The 24,167-nt window shown below is 40.2% G+C and overlaps 1 protein-coding gene across 11 annotated transcripts in view; it reads right to left on the bottom strand.

Annotated features, from left to right (window-relative positions):
* Nucleotides 1-24,167, bottom strand: part of ARHGAP12 (Rho GTPase activating protein 12) — a 125,684-nt gene that overhangs the window by 85,969 nt on the left and 15,548 nt on the right. For 10 of the 11 annotated variants that reach the window (XM_065921205.1, XM_065921200.1, XM_065921208.1 and 7 more), the window contains 2 exons: nt 22,437-22,472; nt 19,709-20,480 (listed from right to left, as the gene is read on the bottom strand). In XM_065921205.1, coding sequence (XP_065777277.1) covers nt 19,709-20,395 — 687 coding nt within the window. In that variant the 5' untranslated portion in view covers nt 20,396-20,480; nt 22,437-22,472. The remainder of the gene's footprint in view (nt 1-19,708; nt 20,481-22,436; nt 22,473-24,167) is intronic. The other variant, XM_065921206.1, reaches the window with a different exon arrangement.

Below are 24,167 nucleotides of genomic sequence, written 5' to 3'. Positions count from 1 at the left end.
GGGAAGAAGGAAGCAATAGAGATGATCTACCATTCTACACAGGTTTCCAGTATTCATTCAAAAGTAGAGCTCTATTAAAAGATATGCTCTGTGCTCACCATCAAACACCCACAACCTTGTACAATACAAGATACACAGCTGGTGCTCAACAAATATTTAAGGAATGCATGTATGACTTTATTATGCCAGTAAATCTAAAGTCGTGATTTCTGTTTTATTCTTTTCCATCAGTGTTTTCCTTTCCAAATTAAAAAAATGATTAAAATATTAAACAAATATGTATGAAAAAAATCTAACAGTTCTATTAAAAGTCAATTGTTCTCAGTGGGTATCAAAAAACTATTGTTTAGTGGTGATCATTCTGTAAAGTATCTCTATGTTGTGCACAAGGAACTAACATAGTACTGTAGGTCAATCATACTTCAAAACACAAACTCATGGGAAAAGAGATCAGGTTTGTGGTTAGCAAAGGCAGAAGGGGAATGTTGGGGGGAAGATGAACTGGATAAGGTGGTCAAAAGGTACAAACTTACAGTTATAAGATAAATAAGCAGTAGGAATGTAACGTACAACATGATTAATTAATATAATTAATGCTGCTGTATGTTATATATGAAAGTTAAGAGTAAATCCTAAAAGTTCTCATCAAACTCTTTTTCTTTAACCTTGAATCTACATAAGATGATGGATGTTCACTAAATTTATTGTGATCACTCATTTCATTATGTATGTAATCATTTCATACTTACAGAGTAAGTATGAAACTTAAAGAGTAAGATACAGTAAGTGTCAAACTTATAGAGTACTGTATGTCAAATATATCTTGATATAATTGGAAAAGAAAAAATTACTGCTTAATTTGATGTGCCCAAACTTCTCTGAATTACAGGGAAGACACTGCAGATTCTGTTTTCAATATTCTGCCTTGTTATGCTCTCAGAAAAATATTTATCTAGAAAACATAGCCTTACATCGCTTCATAGAAAATAATCAAATATAGACATACACATGTAAGTATCTACATCAAATTACCCCAGAAATTAAGTTCCACCTTTAATATTTTGATCAGATAATTGTATTTCTAAGATTTGTATTCATCCATTCACTTGCTAAATAAATTTTACAACCTGCATAATAAAACTAGGTTTTTGTTATTTTTCTATTTTTAATTAAAAAGTCAAAACTATATAGTTCTATCTGCATGTTTGAGAAAAAAGTACTAAGAGTTCACCTAAGAAAGGACTTACATAGTTTGTGGACCAGGCAGTACTCTAAGAGCTTATATAAATTCAACTAATCTTCATAAAAACCCCATGACAGAGGTACTATGATAAGTCCCATTTTACAGAGGGGGAAATAGTTCCAGAAAAATTCAAGTACTTGTCCAGGTTTAGACAACTAAAATGTGATCAACCTGAACACTGAACGCAGGCAACCTGGCTCTTTGCCTGTCTTATACTATACTGCCGCTGTCCTTCATTAATAGGTAAAAATTTTATTAAAGTTATAAATATAACAATGGATTTTTAGAAAAGGTTAACAGTTACAAGCTATAAAAAACTTGTGTACTACAAGCACACAAAAACTAGTCTTTGGAAGTATATTACAGGCTAAAACTAGAAAAACAAGAATAAGACTTTGGTCTGTGAATAAGATTTCTGTTTGACAACACATACATTAATTATGAAACAGAATTGAGAAGTCATACTTCTTAATGTCTTTTGATTTAACTAATCTTTCATGCTCTCCTTCATTCCCTTGGTGCTAGTCGCTCAGTCATGTCTGACTCTTGGCCACTCTATGGACTGCAGCCCGCCAGGCTCCTCTGTCCGTGGAATTCTCCAGGCACAAACACTGGAGTGGGTAGCCATTCCCTTCTCCAGGGGATCTTCGCTACCCAGGGATCGAACCCAGGTCTCCTGCACTGCAGGCGGATTCTTTACCATCTGAGCCACCAGGGAATGTCTTTTGATTTAACTGGTCTTTCGTGCTCGCCTTCATTTGCTTATTCATTCAAGAAATGTTCAATACATCCTGACTGACAGGACAGAAAAGAGTTCCGAACCTTGGGGAAAAAAAATAAAATAAAAATGTGCCTAAGACAATCACATTATCCCTCACAGGAATAGATGTCCTGGGCCCACAAATACATGTAAGAGGTCCAATACAGTATACAAAATACACAAAGCACATCCCAAAGAGATTCTAAACCAATGTGCCAATCATGTGTTTTTTTTTTAAAAACTGGCATGCCTCCTTAAAAGTTAGAAAATCTTTTTTGAAGATTCTCAAATAGAAATCAAGAGTTTTGAACTGTCTTTTTTTTTCAATAAAATTTTCCTTTCACAATAACAACAAAAAGAAAATACAGAGACATGACTATTTACTAAGCATAAACTCTGTTTGAGGCACTTGACTTACTCATCTCATTAATGTTCTCAGCACCCAGGAGTTTCATAATTGCTCCTCATGAGGAAGTTGCTGAACTAAGATTTAAAACTAGGTCTGTTTGATTTCAAAGTCCAGGCTATTACTCACTACCTATACTGTCCCAACCAATTTCTTAAGAGCTGTGTTTAATGAATACTTTTGTTACTACAGCGTAAAATATTTTTAAATTTAAGAACTGGCACATTCTGTCTCCCTGAAGTTACGAACAGAAAAACACTAAGAAATATTAAGTGCTAAGTTATTTCACTTTAATTTCATTTTGCCTATCTTTTAGTAAAAGATTTGAGAATACTGTTTTATACTTTTTGTAAATCATAACCTAACACAGTAAAGATTGAGGGCAGGAAGAAAAGGGGACAATAGAGGATGAGATGGTTGGATGGTATCACCGACTCAAAGGACATGAATTTGGGTAGGCTCCAGGAGTTGGTGATGGACAAGGAGGCCTGGCGCACTGCAGTTCATGGGGTCGCAAAGAGTCGGACACAACTGAGCGACCAAACTGAACAGAACACAGCAAAAGTAATCAATAAATATTTTAACTAATTAAGTAATACTTTTCCTCTCTGTGCGCATGGCAACCATTCAACTCAGTTCAGATTTCAAATATTACCTCCCACTGGTCCCCAGAAGCATCGATATATTCTCACTTATACTCGTCAGAGCAAATGTGCCATCATGGGTGCTGCACCATGACATTATGAAAAATCCAAGTTCCAAATGTTGGTAACTCTCCAGCTAAGTTTTGTGATGCAAAATAAAAGCAGGATAATTAACGGTGCGGAAGCATGCTCCACTAGGAAAGATTACATAACTCAATGTTTGAGCACCAACAAATGCGGGGCACTAGGTAGTTTTACGCAAAAAGAGCATTCTCAAGGTTCACTTCCAAGGTTCTTCAGTGTTTTGAAGTAACAAAAAAAAAAATCACAAAATCCCTTGGAAACTATAAAATAACTGCCAAGACACACCCTACCAATTTCTTTCAAATATGAGCTTCACGGGCTTCCCTGGCTGGGTGGTAAAGAATTCGCCTACCAGTGCAGGAGACATGGGTTCGATCCCTAACCTGGGAAGACTCCCACGTGCCTCGGAGCAACGAGGCCCGTGCACCACAACCATTAAGCCTGTGCTCTGGAGCCTGGGAGCCACGACTACTGAAGCCCTCTTGTGTAGAGCTCATGCTCTCCAGCAGGAGAAGTCACTGCAATGAGAAAGCCACACACTGCAACTAGAAATTAGCCCCTGCTCACCGCGACTTGAGAAAAGCCCACACAGCAATGAAGACCCACTCAAGCTGCAGTCAAAAATAAATAAATAAGTTTTGTTAAAAAAAAAAAAAAAAAATGAGCTTCACATACTCTTCTGTCTACAGTGCTACAACCTGTCTGTTCTCCCAAGCCAGGGGTGGAACAGCCTCCCACTCAACTAGTTTCTCAAAGAGATAGGGAAGCCTAGCGTCCTTCTCTCAGGACCTTCTGCTCGATGATGCACTTGGGTACTTATGAGATCCTAACTAACATGACTGTGGTCTTCATCTGTGGAAAAGTTAGTAGACAGAAAGATAATGAAGGTCAGACACATGCTGCGGGCTCTCATTAAGAGGCCAAAAAGTAAAATTCAAAAGGTAGACTCATGAAAATAAGTCCATATCTGTAAGATTTTAAGTGAATATCAGAATAGTGAACATAGAAATAAAGAGATCACAGAGTAGAAGGAACAAGTTTTTTTGGTTTAGATGTATTTTTTTTAATCAGACACATAGAAAAATAAACATTCACATTTTTTTTAAAAATTACAGTAATCAGAGCCTATCTAATTAAAACTGTTACCTGAAATTTTTCAACATTTCCACTTTAGCAGAATTAGACAAATGACACCTGATAGTATGATTATTTTTTTTTTCCTTCAAAAGTAACACTGAGTATGTCCTGGAGACACTACAAACTAATAAATATACTACTATAAAGACAACTAATAGTAATAATAGTGATGCCTACAAAAGATTGATTCTTTAAAGAAAGGCTTGGTAACCTTTCATATGCTACTTTTACTCCTGTTGGAGAGTGAGCTGAAATAAGCTAAGCTATGAGCTCCTCAAAAGCAGAAGCCAGACTAGACATGGCATCTATCCCAGCACGTAGAAAGCCTTTAATCAGTTGACGAATGAAACATAGATGCTGGATATTCAATTAGGCAAAAATTTCTGTTCCCCAGAAAAACTGACCGAGGTTTCACTGCACTGAGAAATACATATTTATTTACTCCCTAAGACTCACATTAGTTATCTCCTTGCCCAAACTTGCTTCAAACGTTAGTTCAACAAGCTAAACAGATAGAAGAGAAATGTTGAGTTCATCTTATAGGAAAGTACGGGAAAATAGTCCCAGCACTGATCGCAGCGCATCAAGCCTAACTGACACACAGGCAGACTCAGCCTCCCCCTGTCGTTTGGTAAGCTGTCCAGTTTCTAACTTCAGCACACACAGGGAAAAAAAGCTTAACAACAGTCTGACTACGGGAAATCATTCCTTCCTCTTTTCCATCCTTATAGAGACACAAATCTTTCACTTCTTCTCACTTCTATTTTTGCATATTCAAGGTTTTCCAATCTTGAAACTGAGAATTGTCATACTGTGCCCTCCTTGGGGAGATGGGACTTTCTTTATGTACACTGTAAGTAATTTTTTATGTAAGCATAAACCACTTCTAACGCAAGAAAATTTTCAACATTTTAATATTACTATAGTTCATAATACTCCATATACATTTACAACACAAAGTTAAATTTAATTCTATGTATGATTAAAAGATCACTGACTATCTGGCTTACCAAACTTACTAATAGATTTTAACAAATAATTCATCTGTCTAACTGAGATACAGTTTAGCCAAAATGTCTCTAGCCTAATTGTTAAACATTTCACCAAAAAATTCTTATAACCATCAAGTCCTGAACCATTAACATATACCCTGAACTGTACATAAAAGCATTTGATTCTAAGGAGAAGAATCCTGCAAGGCCTCCATCAAATACTGCTTTCTCTGAGCTACGTGCATACCCTTTCACCAAACCAGCATTCTCAAATGTTTTGGTCTGAGAGGCCCTTTACACTCTTAAAAATTACTTGGGATACAGAAGAGCTTTTGCTCATGCAGGTTATATCTACTAATGTATAGTATTTTAAGTTAAAGCTAAAAGGAAATTTAATTAGTTGTTAAATTTATTTCAAAATAATAAACCTGTCACATGCTAGTGTGAATATGTATTTAGAAAAATAATGATGGTCTCCCAAAAAATGTTAGTGAGGAAAACAGCACCATTTTACATTTACAAATCTCCTGATTATCCAGATTCTCAAATGTGCTTCCACATTAAATCTGTGCAATGTGTTGTTCCAGCTGAAGTACATAAACAAAACAATGGTCTTATGCAGATGATAAAAGGAGAAATATTTTAATAAGCTTTTCAGGTAATTGTGGACATTCTCCAAAACTAATGAATAACAGTTTCTTAAAGGTTCATTGCAATGTGGAACCTAAAATCACATCAATTTGGACTTCTCTGGTGGTCCAATGGTTAAGAATACACTCGCCAAATGCCGGGAACATGAGTTTGATCCCTGGTCCAGGAAAAGCCAACATGCCACAGAGCAACTAACTCTGAGCATCACAACTACTGAAGCCTCTGTGCTCCTCCTCAACAAAAGACATCACCACAATGAGAAGTTCGTGTACTACGAACTAGAGAGTAGCCCCAACTTGCCACAACTAGAGAATGCCCGTGCAGCAATGAAGACAGCCAAAATAGACATTAAAAAAAAATTTTTTAATAACTAAATAAAATCACACCAATTAACTATTAGTACTTTGTCACATTAAAATCCACTGCTCTACCTTGTCCTTGAATGATTCCTGTATCCATCATGCATTGGTCATTTGAAAATTTTTAATTCACTGAGTTAGGCTTATCTTATTTTCCCAATGTTGAAACATTTCATTACATGATATCAAAAACAAAAACTGAACACAAAATCCTTAGTATTATCACTTTCATCAGGAAAGTCTTAAGACTGAAAAACTATAAGCTCATGGTAGCAGATCAAAGTTCTCAAGATTCTAATTTTCATTTGAAATCTTGATTTTTATCATTTACAACAAAAACTTTTTTTTTTTCCCTAAGAGCCTCACTTTGTTCATTTTTGAGAAAATGTCTAACAAACGCCCTGCTGTGAATAAGCAGTTTGTCAGCCATTCTTTCAAGTAAAATTGGTGTTCCATGAAAAAACTGACTGGTTAAACTCACACAGCTCCATCAAACAAGGTCAGGATTTTGATATAATTATTTTAAAGTATTTTAAACTGAAAATATGCAATTGTTTCTTCAAAGAGATCTGTGAAGCAACCACACATGTAACCATCTATTCTAGCACTTGACACAGCAAAGATGCCCAAATAACAATGACTGGGTTCCTTCCATCATTCTCTTTCACTATAATATTAGTATCAATTAATTCCCTCTAGTTCTTTATTTTTCTATTTCTCTTTTATAGCCAACCTGTCACTCACCTACCCTCAACCACTACTGAATTCCACTTTATGAGATAGAAAAACATGGTATTCAACCATAGGTTATGAAAAGAGGACTTTAGAAATTAAGCATCTCATAGACACAAATTTCTCTGGTTTAGAAGCCTAGTCCTTTCCCTCTTTATGTACCTAGTTACATTCATGATTTGCCAGAAATCTGAGCTTGAGTGTTGTTATAATATGTTTCAAAATAATTGTTGTGATAAAATTGTTTGAGGAGTCATTCTGAGTTTACACCATCTGTCTGGCATTTACTGAAGCAATTGCTAAAGATATTCTATGCATACAGATGAGATTTTTCTCAACAAAAAAGCAAAAATGTTTCCACATCTGTTGTTTTTGTTGCTATGTCACCTAGATTAACAAATTCTTGTGAGAAAGAAAACAGGGTGAAAACATAGAACATTTTTAATGTACACATTTTTTTTAATGACTATTAAAATTATATCAACTTTTCAACCATCTTTTTCTACTGCTTCACTACTGTCATACTAAAATTAGGTCTGTGTGTGTACATACATACATACATATATCTAAAGAGACAGAGAAATTTCTAAAATCTCAAGTCAACTGATACTGTGATTTTAATCTTATACAATGTCTAAGACTTTAAAATCACAGGTTGGAAAACTCATGCATTAAAGACTATCAGAATCAGTCTACAGATGTGAAGAAATTTATATCCAATCAATCTTACATGGTATCCAGGAATTCTAAAACATAAAGAATGCAATGCAATCATTCCACATTTCAAAAGATAGATATATTCCAATGTACAGCAAATAATTGTACCATATGAACATTTACTGCTTCTGACTACCGAGTAAGTCTGCAGGTCCTAGGCGCCAGCACCATCCTTTCTTTAAGTATCTGCTCTCCACCAAATGATGAGATTCTGATGGAAATGCCAATTACACCACCCTGCACACCTCACACCTTCTTTGTGAAGGGGCTGATAAGAGTGCTCAACCTACCAGAGCAATTGGTCTGTAGATGAGTACAAGACTAATTAAGCTAAGGGGGGACGTCCCTGCAAAGGATTTCACATATGAACTTTGGGCCTTTCTTCTGGATCTAACTGTGATGATAAATGCCTGGAGCAGTCGATGGCTATAGTCTATGTATTAGAGTTCTCCACAGAAAGAAACACAAGATGTTAGATAGATAGACGGACGGATGGATGGACGGATGGATGGGTGGATGTAGGTAGGTAGACAGACCCAGAGATTTACTTCCAGGAACTGTCTCATGAAATTGTGAAGGTTTGTCAAGTCCAAAACCTGCGAGGCAAGCTGGGAGACCAAGGTAAGAGCAGCAGTTGAGTTCAAAGGTAGTCTGCTGGTAGAATTCCTTCTTACCAAGGGGAGGTTCTGTTCTCTGTGCTATTAAAACCTTCAGCAGATTGGAGGGGGCCCACCCACAAAATGGATGACAATCTGCTTTACTCAGTCTCCCAATTTACATGTTAATCTCATCCCAAAAGATACCTTCACAGAAACATCCAGAATAATTTTTGACCAAATATCTTGGCACCATGGTCCAGCCAAAATAACACAAAATGTAACCATCACAAGTTCATCTATTATCAATTGCAGACATATCGTATTAAGCATTTTAAGCTGCTCCCCCCAGCTTTTTTTTTTTTTTTTTTTTGGCTGCATGACACAGTTTGACGGTCTTAGTACCCAGACTAGGGATTGAGCCCATGCCCTGAGGAGTGAAAGCACGGAGTCCTAACCACTAGACCACCAGGGAATTCCTCTAAGGTTGCTATTAAAAAAAAAAAAAAATCAGTATTGCCTTGGGACTTTCCTGGCAGTCCAGGAGACTCTGTGCCTCCACTGCAGCAGGCATAGGGTAGATTTCTGGTCAGGGAATTAAGATCTCGCATGCCATGCAGCATGGCCAAAACATTTTTAAAATTTCTTTTAATAAAATAAAAAAAAACAATATTGCCTTCTCCATACAGATGATTTCCTGTATTTATCTTGTCAGAAGTTTGCTGGCAGAAACAGGCAGGATGCAATCTTTGGCTTTAAAGACGACGATCTGAAGAACAGGACACACACAAAGGGACTATCACGTTGCTCTTCCTGTGCCAAACGCGAATGGGCCTGGAAGCTGTGTCGTGGCCAGCTCTTGCCCTGGCCACCGCGGCACTTGACGACTGAGCTGGCACAGAATGGGCATGAAGTAGGAAGACCCGAGACTCAACCTCAGAGGAGGGTGTGGTCGCCCACTGTTATCTGCTTGCCCGGCACCTCTCCCTTATTCTGGGAACAGCATGTCTGCCACTTCTTTAGGGGAAATGCTTTTCCTCAGATTTCATCTATGCCGTTTGGGTAGGGTGGGTTCAACCATGCCCAGGTCATAAGCAAAAGCATATCCCAAGCCAAGTCAATTCTTTCTCCAAGAGTTTCTGAACTAGAATCACGGGAGGAAAAACAGATGCTCTGATAGAAAAACTAAGGATGTGACCCCAGTGCCAGCAGCAACTTGTCTACAGCCACGTGGAAGACGTCTGTCTGGAAGAATGACGGCATCATGGAGAGAGAATCAGACATGAGAGAGAGAAAGGATAAAAGGAATCCTGATAGGCATTCCCTGACACAGGTTCGATCCCTAGTCCAGGAAGATCCCACGTGACATGGAGCAACTAAGCCCATGCGCCAAAACTACTGGGTCCGTGCACCTAGAGGCCATGCTCTGCAACAAGAGGAGCCACCACGATGAGAGGCCAGCACACTACAAAGAAGACCCCTGCTCACCACAATTAAGAGAAAGCCTATAACATAGACCTATAACATATAACCTATAACATAGCCTATAACAAAGACCCAGCACGGGCCAAAATTAAAAAAAAAAAAAAGAATCCTGACAGTGAAAAGGCCCTAGTTCCAATCACCCTTAACACCTACATGAATAAATTCTTCCTGCAATTTGGTTACATGAGTCAATAAATTCACTTTTGCCTAAACAGGACACAGTTGGGTTTCTACCCCTAAGCTCTGACTAACAGACAAGAATTAAAGCAGAAAAAGGTAAAATGCATCTAGGAATCATGAGGTAGAAGGACAGGTAAATGTTAGAAGAAAGGTAAAGAGACCAGGGAAGTCTGGCGTGCTACAGTCCAAGGGGTCACAGAGAGTCGGACACGACTAAGAGACTGAACTGAACTGAGCTGAAAGAAGAGACTGCCTTGTCTTAGAAAAGGAAAAGGTAAAAAAAAAGATCAGGAAAAACATGAAAGGGAGGATAATGTAAGAAGTTCTATGTGGACTGTGAGCCCAAGGGCATGCATTAATATACGTGCAGGCGTTTTATTGGAAAGATGGCCTATGGTTTTCACTAGACGCTCTGAAAGGGTGCAACCAAAAAGAGAAAGGGGCATGGTAAACAGATCATTGCTAAATTAAGCAGACTCTCTGTTCCAGAAGGAAGCTAACGATAGATAATAAAGCATTTACTTTCTAATACCAGCAGTTTCTGAGCGAAGACCCCCAACAGTTAGAAGCAGGTGCTCTTGTCCTGGAGAATAGAAGGCATGCCAAGGAGAATAAGAGCAGTCATCCTAAGAGATCTCAATTAATTTTGCCTTCAGGTTTGACCCATCTGTAATTTCAAACAGATCTAGTTTCTCTCCCAAATTTCCACGTAATTAGACATTTATGCCTCAACTTTTTTAAAGAAGATTCATCAATTTTCACTCCACAATTACTTTGTCCAGAATCTTTACTTTAATAATCTGGGTTTCTGGATACCATGAAACTAGAGCAAAATTTGGTGTAAATGTGTGTGCATTTCTTGAGAAAGGAGTTTTCACTTTCCATCAAATTCCAATAAGGTTCCTGGGACTGTATGAACATGTATGTAGTCAAGCACATAAAACCAAATAAAAAAACTTTTATTCTTTCCTGTCTTGATTTAGTAGAAAAGTTTGACAGATGATGATACCAGGAAGCAGAAACAGAAGATGGTGTTTCCCAAACACTACTCAGAGAAGGAAAATATAAAGAAAGGAAAACCAAAAGGATATTGCAGTTAAAAAACCTCACAATTGTGCCTAAACGTGGCTCTATTTACACTTGTGATCAGGTTGATTATAGAGGAAAAAGTCAAACTAACAATACCACCAAAAAAAACACTAATGATCCTGTCACTCTCAGGAACGTCACTAATTAAAATATTACGAAAGATGATTCAATTTTAATACAAACAACTCTCCACTATGTGGAGGTGGTGATCATTTTTGCAGATTATTAAAATCCTTTTTCTTTACTTCTTACCACCCATTAGTACTATATGCTCAAAGCAAGGGACAGTCAAAGAAATGGAATGGAACGGAAATGTCAATCAAACCACATTACTACTTGCTAAGATAAGTTAACAGGATAAGAAGATTAATGAGGGGACTTTCCTGGTGGTCTAGTGGTTAAGAACCCACCTGCCAATGCAGGGCACAACCCCTGGTCTGAGAAGATCCCACATGCCATGGAGCAACTAAACCCATGCACCACAACCTCCTGAGCCTGTAACCTAGAGCCTGCGAGATGCAACTACTGAAGCCCAATTCTCAGCTCCATTTTCAGAGACGAGAAAACTGAGGTTCAGAACTTGCCTGTGGACATACAACTACACAGCCGCAGATTTCAAATCTCGAAAGCCACATCCATTCTAAGTTCAGACACCACATTGCCCTAAATTTAAAAACTAAAATAAACAATACCCAAAACAAGGGGTTGGGGGGGGGGGGGGAATTCCCTGGCAAACCAGTAGTTGGGATTCCAAGTTTCCAATGCAGCGGGGCATGGGTTCAGTCCCTGGTCAGGGAACTAAGAGCTCACCTGCCCTCAAGTGCGGCCAAGAAAATATTTTAAAATAATAATAATAACAGTACTCAAGAGACAATTCCAACTGCTTTCTAAGTAAGACACTGAACTTCATTCACACTTGACCAAAGATAATTATGATATAAATACTGAAGATTAGGTTTTCAGACAAATTCACCAAAACATAATCAAGCCATTACCTAGCAGAAGTCGTCAGCCCCCAAATCTCCTAAAATTTCTAATTTCCGAACTGCTGTGAAGCAATAAACTAAACAGGAAGCTTGTGGTGAGTCTGAGCAGGTGACAAAGCAGCATTTCAGCGAATTTTAAGACAGCTAAGTCCTGGCTCCAGCAGCATGGCAGGGGAAGGACTTAACAGAAAGATCTACCAATGGCAAAAGAGGATTTGGATGAATGGGGACATTATTAGCTGGCGCTATACAAAGCTAATTTATATCTGTTTTTAGATTCAGCACCATCTTTGTGGAAACAGATTTAGGAAAATCTCTAACAAACACTGAAACCTTTTATACCTAATCCTGAATCAACCAAAGAATCCAATTAGCCTAAAAAATTACATCTCTCAGCATTCTTCTTTGTTTAATAAATATGCTGTTTGTATAATAGATATCTTTTAAATATTCCCTAGAGTGCAACTGCACACACAGTATGATTCTTACTTTGTAAATATACAGCTGTATGTACGCATGTATAATTAAAATCTGTATTTTTTAATACAATAAACATCGATATAAACAGTCCACATAATTTGGGAATGAAGACTAAAAGGAAATATTTAAATACTTTTCAATTAGAAACAAAGCTTAAACCTATAACAAATTAGAGAGGTGATTTTATGAGCCCAGTATACAATGATAACATCTTGAAATGTTGATGAACTGTTCCATATATAAAATTTTCCAGATTAATTTAATATTAGACTTCAAAGGGCAGAAAAACACTGAGTTGGCACTGTCAATGAAGAAATTCTTTCTATAAATATATCTGCCAACATAAGAAACTATTATAAACATAATTTAAACATTACTAGACTTACAGTCATCATAAATATTCATATTATATTTTTAAAATAACATGATTCTAAGCTTGACAGCATTCTGGACTTCTTCCTAAAGTCATCATTCTCCCTCTGGCATCCCGTTAGCCTCACAGATGAAAGTCTACCATCTTGACTCTCCAGCTTTAGACCTCATTTTCAAACTACAGGGAATCAGGAAACTTGATACTCAAGGCTGGTTAGACACATATTAAAGGAATATTAATGAGATCATGAGAGAAAAATAGGACATCAGGAGCAAAGTGCACACTTTTTAAGCTCTTCTAAGGTTTGAAGCACTGAACTAACACTGATTTCTCAGTTTCATCTTCAGATCAACCGTTAGTATAAACTCTGAAATGACCTAAAAACTTGTTGCTCTGGGGACTTTCCTGGCAGTCCAGTGGTTAGGCCTCTGCGTTTCCAGTGCAAGAGGCACAGGTTCCATCCCTGGCCAGGGAACTAAGATCTCACATGCCACATGGCACAACAAAAAAAAAAATGTTGCTCTGATCAAGACACTGCGTATGATGTGTCTATCTTAATGGGGGGTGGGGGAGGGAGGTGAATTGAATTTTATGATTTTGTTTGACTCAAATTTTGGAATCTCTATATTGCATCACAGTTTTTTACCTCCAATTTCACCTCTCTAATAACATTCTTCATAAACCCTATGCTGTGTCATGGGTCATAGCACTTTTGGATGACTTTCAAACAGAAAATGACTTCAAACAGAAACATGCATCTTTGATGGGATATTATTCCAGGTCTCCCCCTCCATGTATCTGTAGCTAAACACTGATCATCATTACATTTGGCACATCTACTATGCGTCGTTGCTGTTGTTTAGTCACTAAGTCGAGCCCAAATCTTTTGCAACCCCATGGACTGTAGCCCACCAGGCTCCTCTGTCCATAGGATTTCCCAGGCAAGAATACTGGAGTGGGCTGCCATTTCCCTCTTCAGGGTACCCGGGTACTATACTAGGCACCGGAAATACAGAAATGAACAAGATACAGTAGATAGCTTGGTCCTGGAGACTACATACAGACTGACTCATGAGGAGAAAGAAAACAAGCAGAAGTGTGATGAGTACGCCACAGGAAAAGGACAGGGCACAATGGAAGCTTATGCTGAGAGAAGCCTCCCCCCGCCACTGCTGAGTGGCAGAGAGGCCACCCTCTAACCAAGACTGTTAGGTGGTCGAGACAATGAACACTTAAAACACTAAAGCTACCGTTAAAAACTTTCCAATCACTTCCAGTTCTGGGGGAAAGAAGGAAAGGTACTTTATCCTATTCCTCACTTAGGCATAAATAAAAACATAGAAAATAAACAGAAGACGACTCAAAGGGAGAGAGAAGATAAACCTCCTATCACCTCAGGACCCAATGAACCACATGCTGGTGAGCTCCCTGAGTTTACTGGTGGCCTCATCCATCCCAAGTTTGAAGAGGGAAGTCAGCAAATCCAGAAACACCAACAGGCACTGACCAAAAAAGCCCCAACAAATCCCTGCTCCAGATGCAGCAAGAGACCCAGAAAAGGGGAAGACCAGCAAGACCGAAAGCTTTGGATATTACCACTCTAGTCCGGCCAAATGCCACAGAACAAACCAACGATTCCACCCACAGACCACCAGTGGTGACAAACACCCCAAAGCCCCACCAAGGTGGTGTCAGAGAAGGCAGGGGAAGGAACCAGGGCGGTCACTGCCGGATGGTCACAAGACCTCCCCTCACCACCCCCCACACGCACACAGAGGAGGCCGAGTGAGGAATCAGAACTTCCACCACTGCCGAGTGGCAAGGAGGCCTTCCTCTGAGTGGGAGGTCAGTGGGGTCATGTGGGACAAGTAATGAGGCATTTCAGCACCCCCAGCCAGCAAGGCAGCAGAGATTTACTGGGGAACCAGACACTAATGAGGAACTCTCACTAATGAGAAGGCCAATAACATGGGGACTTGAAGAAGTTAAAGCCTCTGATACCCACAAACATTAAACACAGTCCAATTCCTAGCCGGGCTTCCCAGGTGACCCAGCGGTAGAGAAGAATCTGCCTCCCAATGTAGGAGATGCGGGTTCCATCCTTGAGTCGGGAAGGTCCCCTGGAGAAGGAAATGGCAACCCGCTGCAGTATTCTTGCCTGGAGAAATCCCATGAACAGAGGATCCTGGCGGGTACAGCCCATGGAGTCGCAAGAGTTGAACACAACTCAGCAACTAAACAACAACAATTCTTAGCCAGGTTAACCTAACACTGCACACTAGAGGCCTATTTACTTTCACTCCTATCACCCAAAAACACACATCTGGCTCTCAGCAAAATTACAAAGCACGGCAAAAGACACTGCAAACACCATCCACACTACAGTGTCAAACTCAAGTACGGCACAAAGGTTGGAGTTATCAGACAGGGAATTTAAAATAACTACTTTCAATATCTTAAGGGCTGTAAAAGTAGACAGCATACAAGAAGAAATGAGTAATTCAAGCAGAGGAGTGGAAAATCTCAGACAGAATAAAAAGGAAATGCTACAAATTCAAGCACTGTAACAGAGAAAATGCCTGTGAAGTGATGATCAGTAGACTGGACATGGATGGGAAAAGAATCAGTGAGCGTGAAGATATGTCAACAGAAATTTCCTAAACTAAAAACAGGATAAATACCAAAGTGAAAGTGAGAGTGTCAGTTTCTCAGTCATGTCCCACACAAATATCAAAATACCAAAAAAAAAAACCACACAAAGCCACACCATCACAATTAAAAAACAAAACCAAAAACCATGAAGAAACACTAATGAAAAGGATCTACGGATGACAAATAAGCACATAAAAGAGGTTCAATGATAGGGAAATGCAAATTAAAATCACAAGCTATTACTACATACCTATCAGAATGGCTAAAATAAGACACAGGGGCTTCCCTGGTGGATCAGAGGTTAAGGATCCACCTTCCAATTCAGGGGTTACAGGTTTGGTCCCTGATGGGGGAACTAAGATCCCTCACACCCCAGGGCAACTAAGCCCACCCACAACTAGAGAGAAGTCCATGTGCCACAACAAAAATCCAGTGGAGCCAAAAAAAGAGGGAAAAAAAAGTGACAACACCAAATGCTGGTGAGCATGCAGAGAACCTGGATCATAAGCACTGCTATTAATGGTATAAAAGTAAAATGTATGGCCACTCTGGAAAATAGTTTGGCAGTTTCTTGAAAAATTAAACATGCACTCAGCAATTATACTCATGGGCATTTATGGCAGAGAAATAAGAAGGTAAATTCACAGAAAAATCTGTGCAGGAAATGTTTACATGTAGCAGCTTTGTTGGCAATAGCCATAAACTGGAAACTCAGGTGCTCTTCAACAGGTGAGGTGAAGCACAGAACATCCACACCACAGAACACTAGTCATCAACAAAAAGGACACTGATACAGCAACAACCTGCATCACATCAACCTCTCAAGAATTATGCTGAATGAAAGTCAATCCCAAAGGGTTAAATAGGTGGTGAGTCCATTCATATACTACTCCTGAAATGACCATATTATAAAAACGAAGAACAGATTAGTGGCAGCGAGGGGTTAAGTAGCATTGGGGATAGGGGGGTAGTGGGTGTGGTGATAAGGGGTCCTCTAGTTGACGGAAATGGTCAGCATCTGACTACCAATGTCGACACTTCAACTGCAGTGTTATCCAAGATGTCCCCACTGCCAGTACTGGACAGAGGGCATGGGCGATCCTCCATATGACTTCCTACAACTGCTTAAGAAGCTACAACCTTCTTGGAATGCAAGGTTTAATTAAAGGAGACTGATCAGTGGTAGTATGTCAGAAAATCAGAAATCTAGCAGAAAAATGGAGGATGGGGTGTGGCTACTGACTAGGAGGGGGCTTACACGGCTGAGTCGAAGCACAAATCCATCAAGATTGGTACAATTCACACAACTGATTACATGAGATGCCTCAGTGAAAAATCACTTTACACTGCCTTTTGATTATTCATATTGTTCACTACAGTCATGGTGCTGATTATGTATAAAGATAATCTAATTGTCTGTAAACTGGTCAACAATGAGACCATGGGTAGCTTTCAGCGGAAGTTGTTTACATTGAGACCAGATTAAGGAAGGAGCAGGAAACAAGCAGACGCAGAGAAGTAAACACGTGCAACTCTTCCCAGAAGTTGCCAGTAAAGACTGGAAGGTGATCCTCGGAGGGGAAGGTATTACTGAAAAGCTTTACTAAAACAGAAAAAAACGAGCAAATTTACATGCTGAAGGGACAGACTTGGTAAATAATGACTTTAAAGCCACAAGAGCACACCACTACACAATGTTTGACAAAAGGTTTCTGAAAAAGAGGGAACAAATATGAAGAGACCACCCTCTGACAGGAGAGGACACGCCCGCACTGCCTGCGCTGGGAGAGGTGGCTGCTGACTCAGATGCGCGCGTAGGTTTCATGGTGGAAACAACACCAAGAGAAACGACAACAGCGGTGAGGACGGCTCAGTGGTACTGACCGCACACTGGGACAGCCGGCCCCCAACGCCCAGTATCTGATACTCACACCCCGTGTGGTCTCCTCCACAAAGAAGAGGGTGTGTGGTCAGATATGACAGTGTGCAACTTCCAACATCAGACCATAGGAAGACAATGCAGCTCCTTCTGAGGGAAAAGCTAGATGCAATATCCAAGTATCTGCCAAGAGGCCCAACCAGCCCCATGTGAGTGACCATCCTAGAGGCAGCTGCCCCAGCCCGGCCAAGCCTTCATGAGACAGCAACCTCATGAGAGACCCTAAGCCTTTAAAACCACCAACTAAGCTGCTTCTAAATGACTGGCCCACAGAAACTGTGAGATAATAAATGTTTACTGTTTTAAGCCAGGCGATCTGGGAGTAAGTTACCAAGCAGCAGAAGAGACCTACTTACTTACTTACAGGCCAGGCACAGGGGAGGTAAAAATAACTAACCTGTGATCCCCACGTCAAGAGGAGGAAAGAGACACACAGAAGTTAAACAATTTGCCCCAATCATCACTCAGCTGGTAAGAGATATGGACCCAGATTCAAATCTAAAGTCAGCTCGATTAACTGCTGGGCATGCATTACCAAATGGAAGCAGTTCCCATCCCAAGGCTTATATTTCTGCTGTGACATAGGAGGCAAGACTCTCTGGTAAGAGAGCAGGAAAAAGCAGGTGAATCAGAGAACTGAATAAAATGGAAAAGGCTTGAAACAACTGCCATGAAGAGTTAGGACAGGGTCTGGCTAGAGAAATCTAACAGGATTTCCAAACAGTCCAGGAGAGATCAGGAGGCATGACCTTCTACACAGTGAATTTAAGATGAGCACAATGAAAAGAACAGAGGGCTGCTAGTGCGCCCACACACAAGCGTAAGTCCAAGTGTGAAACAGTGGTGATGGCCAGACGGAAAAGATAACACGGGCCTTTCCCAAGTGCAACCGGTACAATAAGGAGTCACGTACAGAAAAATTCCAGAACACACTGCATATTCTACATCCAAGTATCACAAAAGGACTGAAGAAAGACGAAGACGAATGATGATAAGCTGACAGCACTCTCCATGTAACTGCCTTGATCTCAAGCATCACAAGATTTTCTAGAGAGCCTTCCCTTTTTCCTATCTCCATTCAAGACGTCACGAGAAAAATTAAAGCCTATAAGAGAAAAAGAACATACTAGTTTCATTACAATAAGACCACACCGAAGAGCAGCCTCACAAGTATTCACTGACTTAACTTGATGAGATCTTACAACAGAGCTTTAGGCCCAAAATTTATCGAATTCACTTAATATTACACTTTTCTAAAAACATTCAAGTTTCAATTTCATGCATGTTTTTAAAATTACTTCACTTTACTTGACAAACTGGCACAAACTAATCTGAAAATAAATAACACACAAGAGAGCGGTGGGTGGATGGGAAAAATCAAACCATAGATACAAATTTTTTCCCAAGATACTTAAGACACAAAAGTGCTTGAACAGATAAACATTTGTAAGTTCTCTCTCTCTCTCTCTATATATATATATGTATGTATGTATTTTTTAAATATTCAAAGTTAACAAGTTTCAAAAAACAAGAATTAGTATTCTTATGACAGTTTCCCTTACTTTCATTATTACTTGAAGACTTAGTGAAAACAAGACAGAATAAGTGCAATCAGAAAACAAAAATTTTCTAGTGAAAGAAAAGTGTCCAAACTTGAGGCAGTTCTGGTCCTACAGAGGAACAGGAATACTTAGGGAAACCTTAAAGTGAACCTCCATCAGCCAAAAAGTTATTTCACATGTTCTCTCTCTCTCTCTGAATAAACCTATGTACTCTGAAAATAAAGTAAAATAAAAAAATAAAGTAAAATTTAAAAAAATACTCTGAAATAAAAAAAATAAAGTACTCTGAAAATAAAGTTAAAAAAAACCCTATGTACTCTGAAAATAAACATAAAGCAAAACAATTCTTAAGTCTTACAAAGATTTTAATTAAAACAAAGACTGTATTAAAGAATGTGTAAATGACAAGGTCCTACTGTATAGCACTGGGAGCTATATTCAATATCCTGTAGTAAACAATATGGAAAAAATATGAAAAAAAATATGTATGTATGCATACATGAGTTACTCGGCTGTAGAGCAGAAATTAACCCAACCACACTTTGATAAAGTAAATTTTTTAAAATAAAAAGATAATAACACCCAAGCTCAAAAGGTTCTGCAGGCGGCACAAGTTTCCCGTCACTGCTGGTCGGTCTTACCCTCATCTGCTCCGTGGAGCTGCTGCTCAGCTCATCGCCAGACTCCGAGTCCTGCTGGATCCGTTCCGAGCCTTCTCCCGCTGAATCACAAGACTGCTCCTGGGAGAAGCCAGCTTTCTCTACCTCCAAGAACTCAGGACCGGGAAAGTGACCAAATAAGCGTGTCCTATTCTGGCCAGAAACTTTGGGAGAATGTGAGTCACTGTTGAGTTTTCCATTATTGTGGGTCAGGTCCAGGCTGAGGCTGACGGTCTGACCTGGAATGTAACTGGGCCCAAAATTCTGATTGGCATCACGAACAAGACCTGTTCCTTGAACAGAAGACAAGGATGTCTTTCCAAAGCTTGACAGCTCGGGCAATCTGTTCACATTCTCTGAAGACCGCTGGAGGTGGAGACTCTGCGCCGTCTTCACAGAGTGGTTCGGCAGCCCCGGGGCCTGCTTCACCGGCGGCATCAGGGCTCGGCGGCCCACCTCCTTCACATACTGGGCCGGCACGTAGAACGCTTTGGAACTCTCGTCTGGCTTGACCTGCCACCAGTCATCATTGGTCTTCTTCACCAGGAGGTACCGCTCCCCTTGCTTTATCACAATCTTTCTGTCCTTCGCTTCGTACTCGTAATCATACTCCACCTCGATGTACACCGGCCCTGGAAGAATCTTCCCGCCTCTGTCAGCCATCTTCATTCAGCAATATTCACCTCTCAGAAAGGACGCTTTGCCACATTGTGGCTTTGTGGCTTGTTGGATCAATGCAGCTATTTTTATTTAACTGGGGAAGGGAATAAAGAAAAAAGTTAACCTGGTCTGGATTTTTAATATTCATTCACAAGCATCACATAATAAAGAACAATACCTTCAAATCTCAAATCTAGAAAGTAAACCTGTGCCTAATGCTGTATGTACCACCCTGCATTAAAAATGCTCTCATTCTAATGGAAATCTACATTTTTCAATCATTTATGACCAAAGCCAAACCAATGACTGGAAAGGCAAATACGCTAACCAGACATACGACTATCAAAAATAAGAGGTGAGAGGAACTCTCCTTCTCTCTCTTAGAAAGGCTCACTAACAATAATACATGTTAGGCACTGACCAAAGGCCAGGCATTAAGCCAGGTTCACTGTGTGTCTCACCGAAAACCCTTTCTGAAGCTGAAGCTAGAATTTCAATGATCCTGAATGCCGTTCAATTAATTTTAGAAAATTCTCTATTTTCTAAAATGATCAAGGGCATGAGTGAGCTTTAAAAAAAAAAAGTGATCCAAACATGTAAGTTTAATTTCCTAGTATTAATGGGGAAAAAACAAGTTATTTTTAGGCAAAATACACACACAAACAGAGAAAAGAAACTGCTAATTTACGTTTCCTCTTACAACCACCCCAGGAGGACCACAATCCTCAGTAAGCTAAATTCCACAAACTCCAACAAATATCCAATCTTTTTAGTTGTAAATGTCAAAAAATAAATTATATACACACCACTCAAAATCTACTAGAAACAGCCCTAAACTGGCTTAAGAAATCTAGGATTCACTTTTATTTCTATACCAATTCCAAATATTTTAGTACCTCATAAAACACAGCATTTAAGCTTCAAAATGATCACAGGAGCTCAGTTTTGCTCAATTCAAGTCAGGCCCCAAGCACTGTGGGATGAATGTGGTTTCCCAAGAACGTATGCCTAAGTCCTAACACAGGACCTGTGAATGTGACTATACTTGGACATAGGGTCTTGGCAGATGCAGTCAATCTCAGATGAGTTGCACTCATTAGGGTGGGCCCAAAATCCAATGGGCTTCCCTGGTGGCTCAGATGGTAAAGCGTCTGCCTGCAATGTGGAAGACCCGGGTTTGATCCCTGGGTCGGAAAGATCCCCTCAAGAAGGAAATGGCAACCCACTCCAGTATTCTTGCCTGGAAAACTCCATGGACAGAAGGGCCTGGCAGGTTAAGGTCCATGGGGTCGCAAAGGGTCAGACACAACTGAGAGACTTCACTTTTTTCCCTAAAATCCAATGAGTTTCTAAGGAGGGAAGACGGGAGACAAGGAGAGGAGACACACAAAGGAAGATGACCACATGCAGACAGAGACAGAACTTGGGGGTGAAGCAGCTACAAGTTAAGGAACACCAAGGACTGCCAGCAAGTGCCAGAGGCTGGAACAGGCGAGGAAGGGTTTTCCCTGGGGTACTCAGTCCTCCGGCTCCAGAATGAGAGAACACACTCCCGCGGTGGTGGTTTTGGCCGCGCCACACGGCATGCAGGATCTCAGTTCCTCAACCAGGGGTTGAACCCACACACCCTGCAGTGGGAGCACGGAGCCCTCACCACTGGACCCCTAGGAAATAACCCAAGTTTCTGTAGTTTTAAGTCCCCAGTTCGCAGCACTTTGATACAGCAGCCCCAGGAAAACACACTCAGCTCAATATTCGAGAATTCTCAGGCAAACCTGACTCTGGACTATACCAGAAATGTTTACACAAGGTCCCACAACAGCCTACCAATTTCCCTCAGCACCCAAGTTATGGGCACGGCGTCACTGACACTGTATGTGCCACGACCACCACACCCTGAGGACGACATCCTCCGAAACAGATAAAGCCCAGGTGATAACTAGTCACACAGTTTCTGCCACTCAAATTTACTTTGTAGAAACAAACTACTTGTAAAATGAGTTCAATATAGTAATGCTGTTTCAAACAATAGTAAAAATAAGAAACGTACCTTAGAAGAACTAAACATCCGGTATTACATTTAAACCTATAAAAAATAAAATAAACTTCATTAACTTTAACCAGGATTGCTGATAGAAGACTAAGGAAGGCAATGTTACTGGCAATGCATGACTTTCTTTTTTTTTTTTACAACAGCTATAAGGAACACCAACAATTTTGCACATCAGGGCTGTGTCCGGCAACACCCTCCAAACACGTAAAAACACAAAGTATAATTTACCACTGACCCTCCAACTTCATTTCCACTTTGTTTCAACTTCATTTCCACCTTAGTTATCCTGACAGAAATGACTTTTTAAAATTTTTAATAACATGAGAAAGAACTTTTGTAAAAACTGTTGGGTGGGGAATAAATCCAGAATGTGAGACATTCTATGAGAAACACACCTGAGTGCTTTAAACAATCAGTTTCATGAAATGAGAGAGTCTTCTAGATTAAAGACAAGTAGGATACATCTGCCAGATTCACTGGGTGTTCCAACAGGCACCTAAAACTTCACCACATCCAGAATCTACCCCGCCAGAAACTACCTTGCCAAATCCACCCAGTCCTTCCCGACACGGTAAATAGAAATTCTAAGCTTCCAATCATTCAGCCTTTACTTTCACACATTGCCAGGACATTAGTCACTAGGAGTGTTAATCCTTTTACCTACAGAAAAGTTTTTCACTACAGCTTTTCAAAATTCCACACTGAAATACTTATCCTCAGGCAATTTGTTACTTCCCAGGAAGTAACAACTTAAGAAACACCTCTGAAGATACTGAACAAGTAAGGGAATACACAGAAGGTTAGGGGCGCCCAGGTGAACCAGAGCTGGTCAGACACTGATCTGCAGGAAAGCAGCAAAGGAAGTAAAAAGAGTAAGGAGTAAACTGCAAGGGGAGGGGCGTGGGGTGGTGAGTGGCGTCCACTGACCACACAGATAAGGAGGAGGAGGAGTCAGGGAGAATGATAAGGCAGTTTCACTGCACTCAGCATGGGACGCCCGGACTAAAGTTTTCATTACTGTAAAGGAAATAAGAACTGCGGGCGGAGAAAGACAGAGAAACAGTTCAAAGGCTGCAGACAGAACAGGTAGTTAGATACAAGGCAGGTGACAGGAGCCAGAGAGGGCATGGGGCGCGGGGCAGGAGGGGGGAATAACAGGAACCGAGACGGTAAGTAAGTAACCAAGCGTTAGTTGCTCAGTTGTGCCTGACTCTTTGCGACCCCATGGACTGCAGCCCACCAGGCTCCTCTGTCCATGAGATTTTCCAGGCAAGGATACTGGAGTGGGTTGTCATCTCCTTCTCCAGGGGATCTTCCCAACCCAGGGATAGAACCCAGGTCTCCTGCACTGCAGGCAGATTCTTTACTGACTGAGCTACAAGGGAATGGGGGTGGGGGGTGAAGTGGAAAGCCCCTGAGACGATTAAAATAATAAACTTCTAGAAAGTCATATCGCGGGAATTATGTATTACAATCCAAGGTCTAAGAAAAGTTGGACATAACAAATATGAAGAGAAAAGCCCTATTAAAAGCTATACGTACAAATAAAATTGTGGGATGGCTCTAAAATACTTCCCCTGGATTAGGAAATGGCAACCCACTCCAGTATTCTTGCCTGGGAAATCCCATGGACAGAGGGACCTAGCAGGCCACAGTTCATGGGGTCACAAAGAGTCAGACACAACTTTGCCACTAAACAACAGTATGACTGAGCAGGCATCACACACA

The sequence above is a fragment of the Muntiacus reevesi genome, chromosome 2 (genome assembly GCF_963930625.1).
Source record: "Muntiacus reevesi chromosome 2, mMunRee1.1, whole genome shotgun sequence".
In the NCBI taxonomy this organism is placed as follows: domain Eukaryota; kingdom Metazoa; phylum Chordata; class Mammalia; order Artiodactyla; family Cervidae; genus Muntiacus; species Muntiacus reevesi.
The sequence above is the reverse complement of the archived record's forward strand: the minus strand, read 5'-3'. Positions and strand labels throughout refer to the sequence as shown.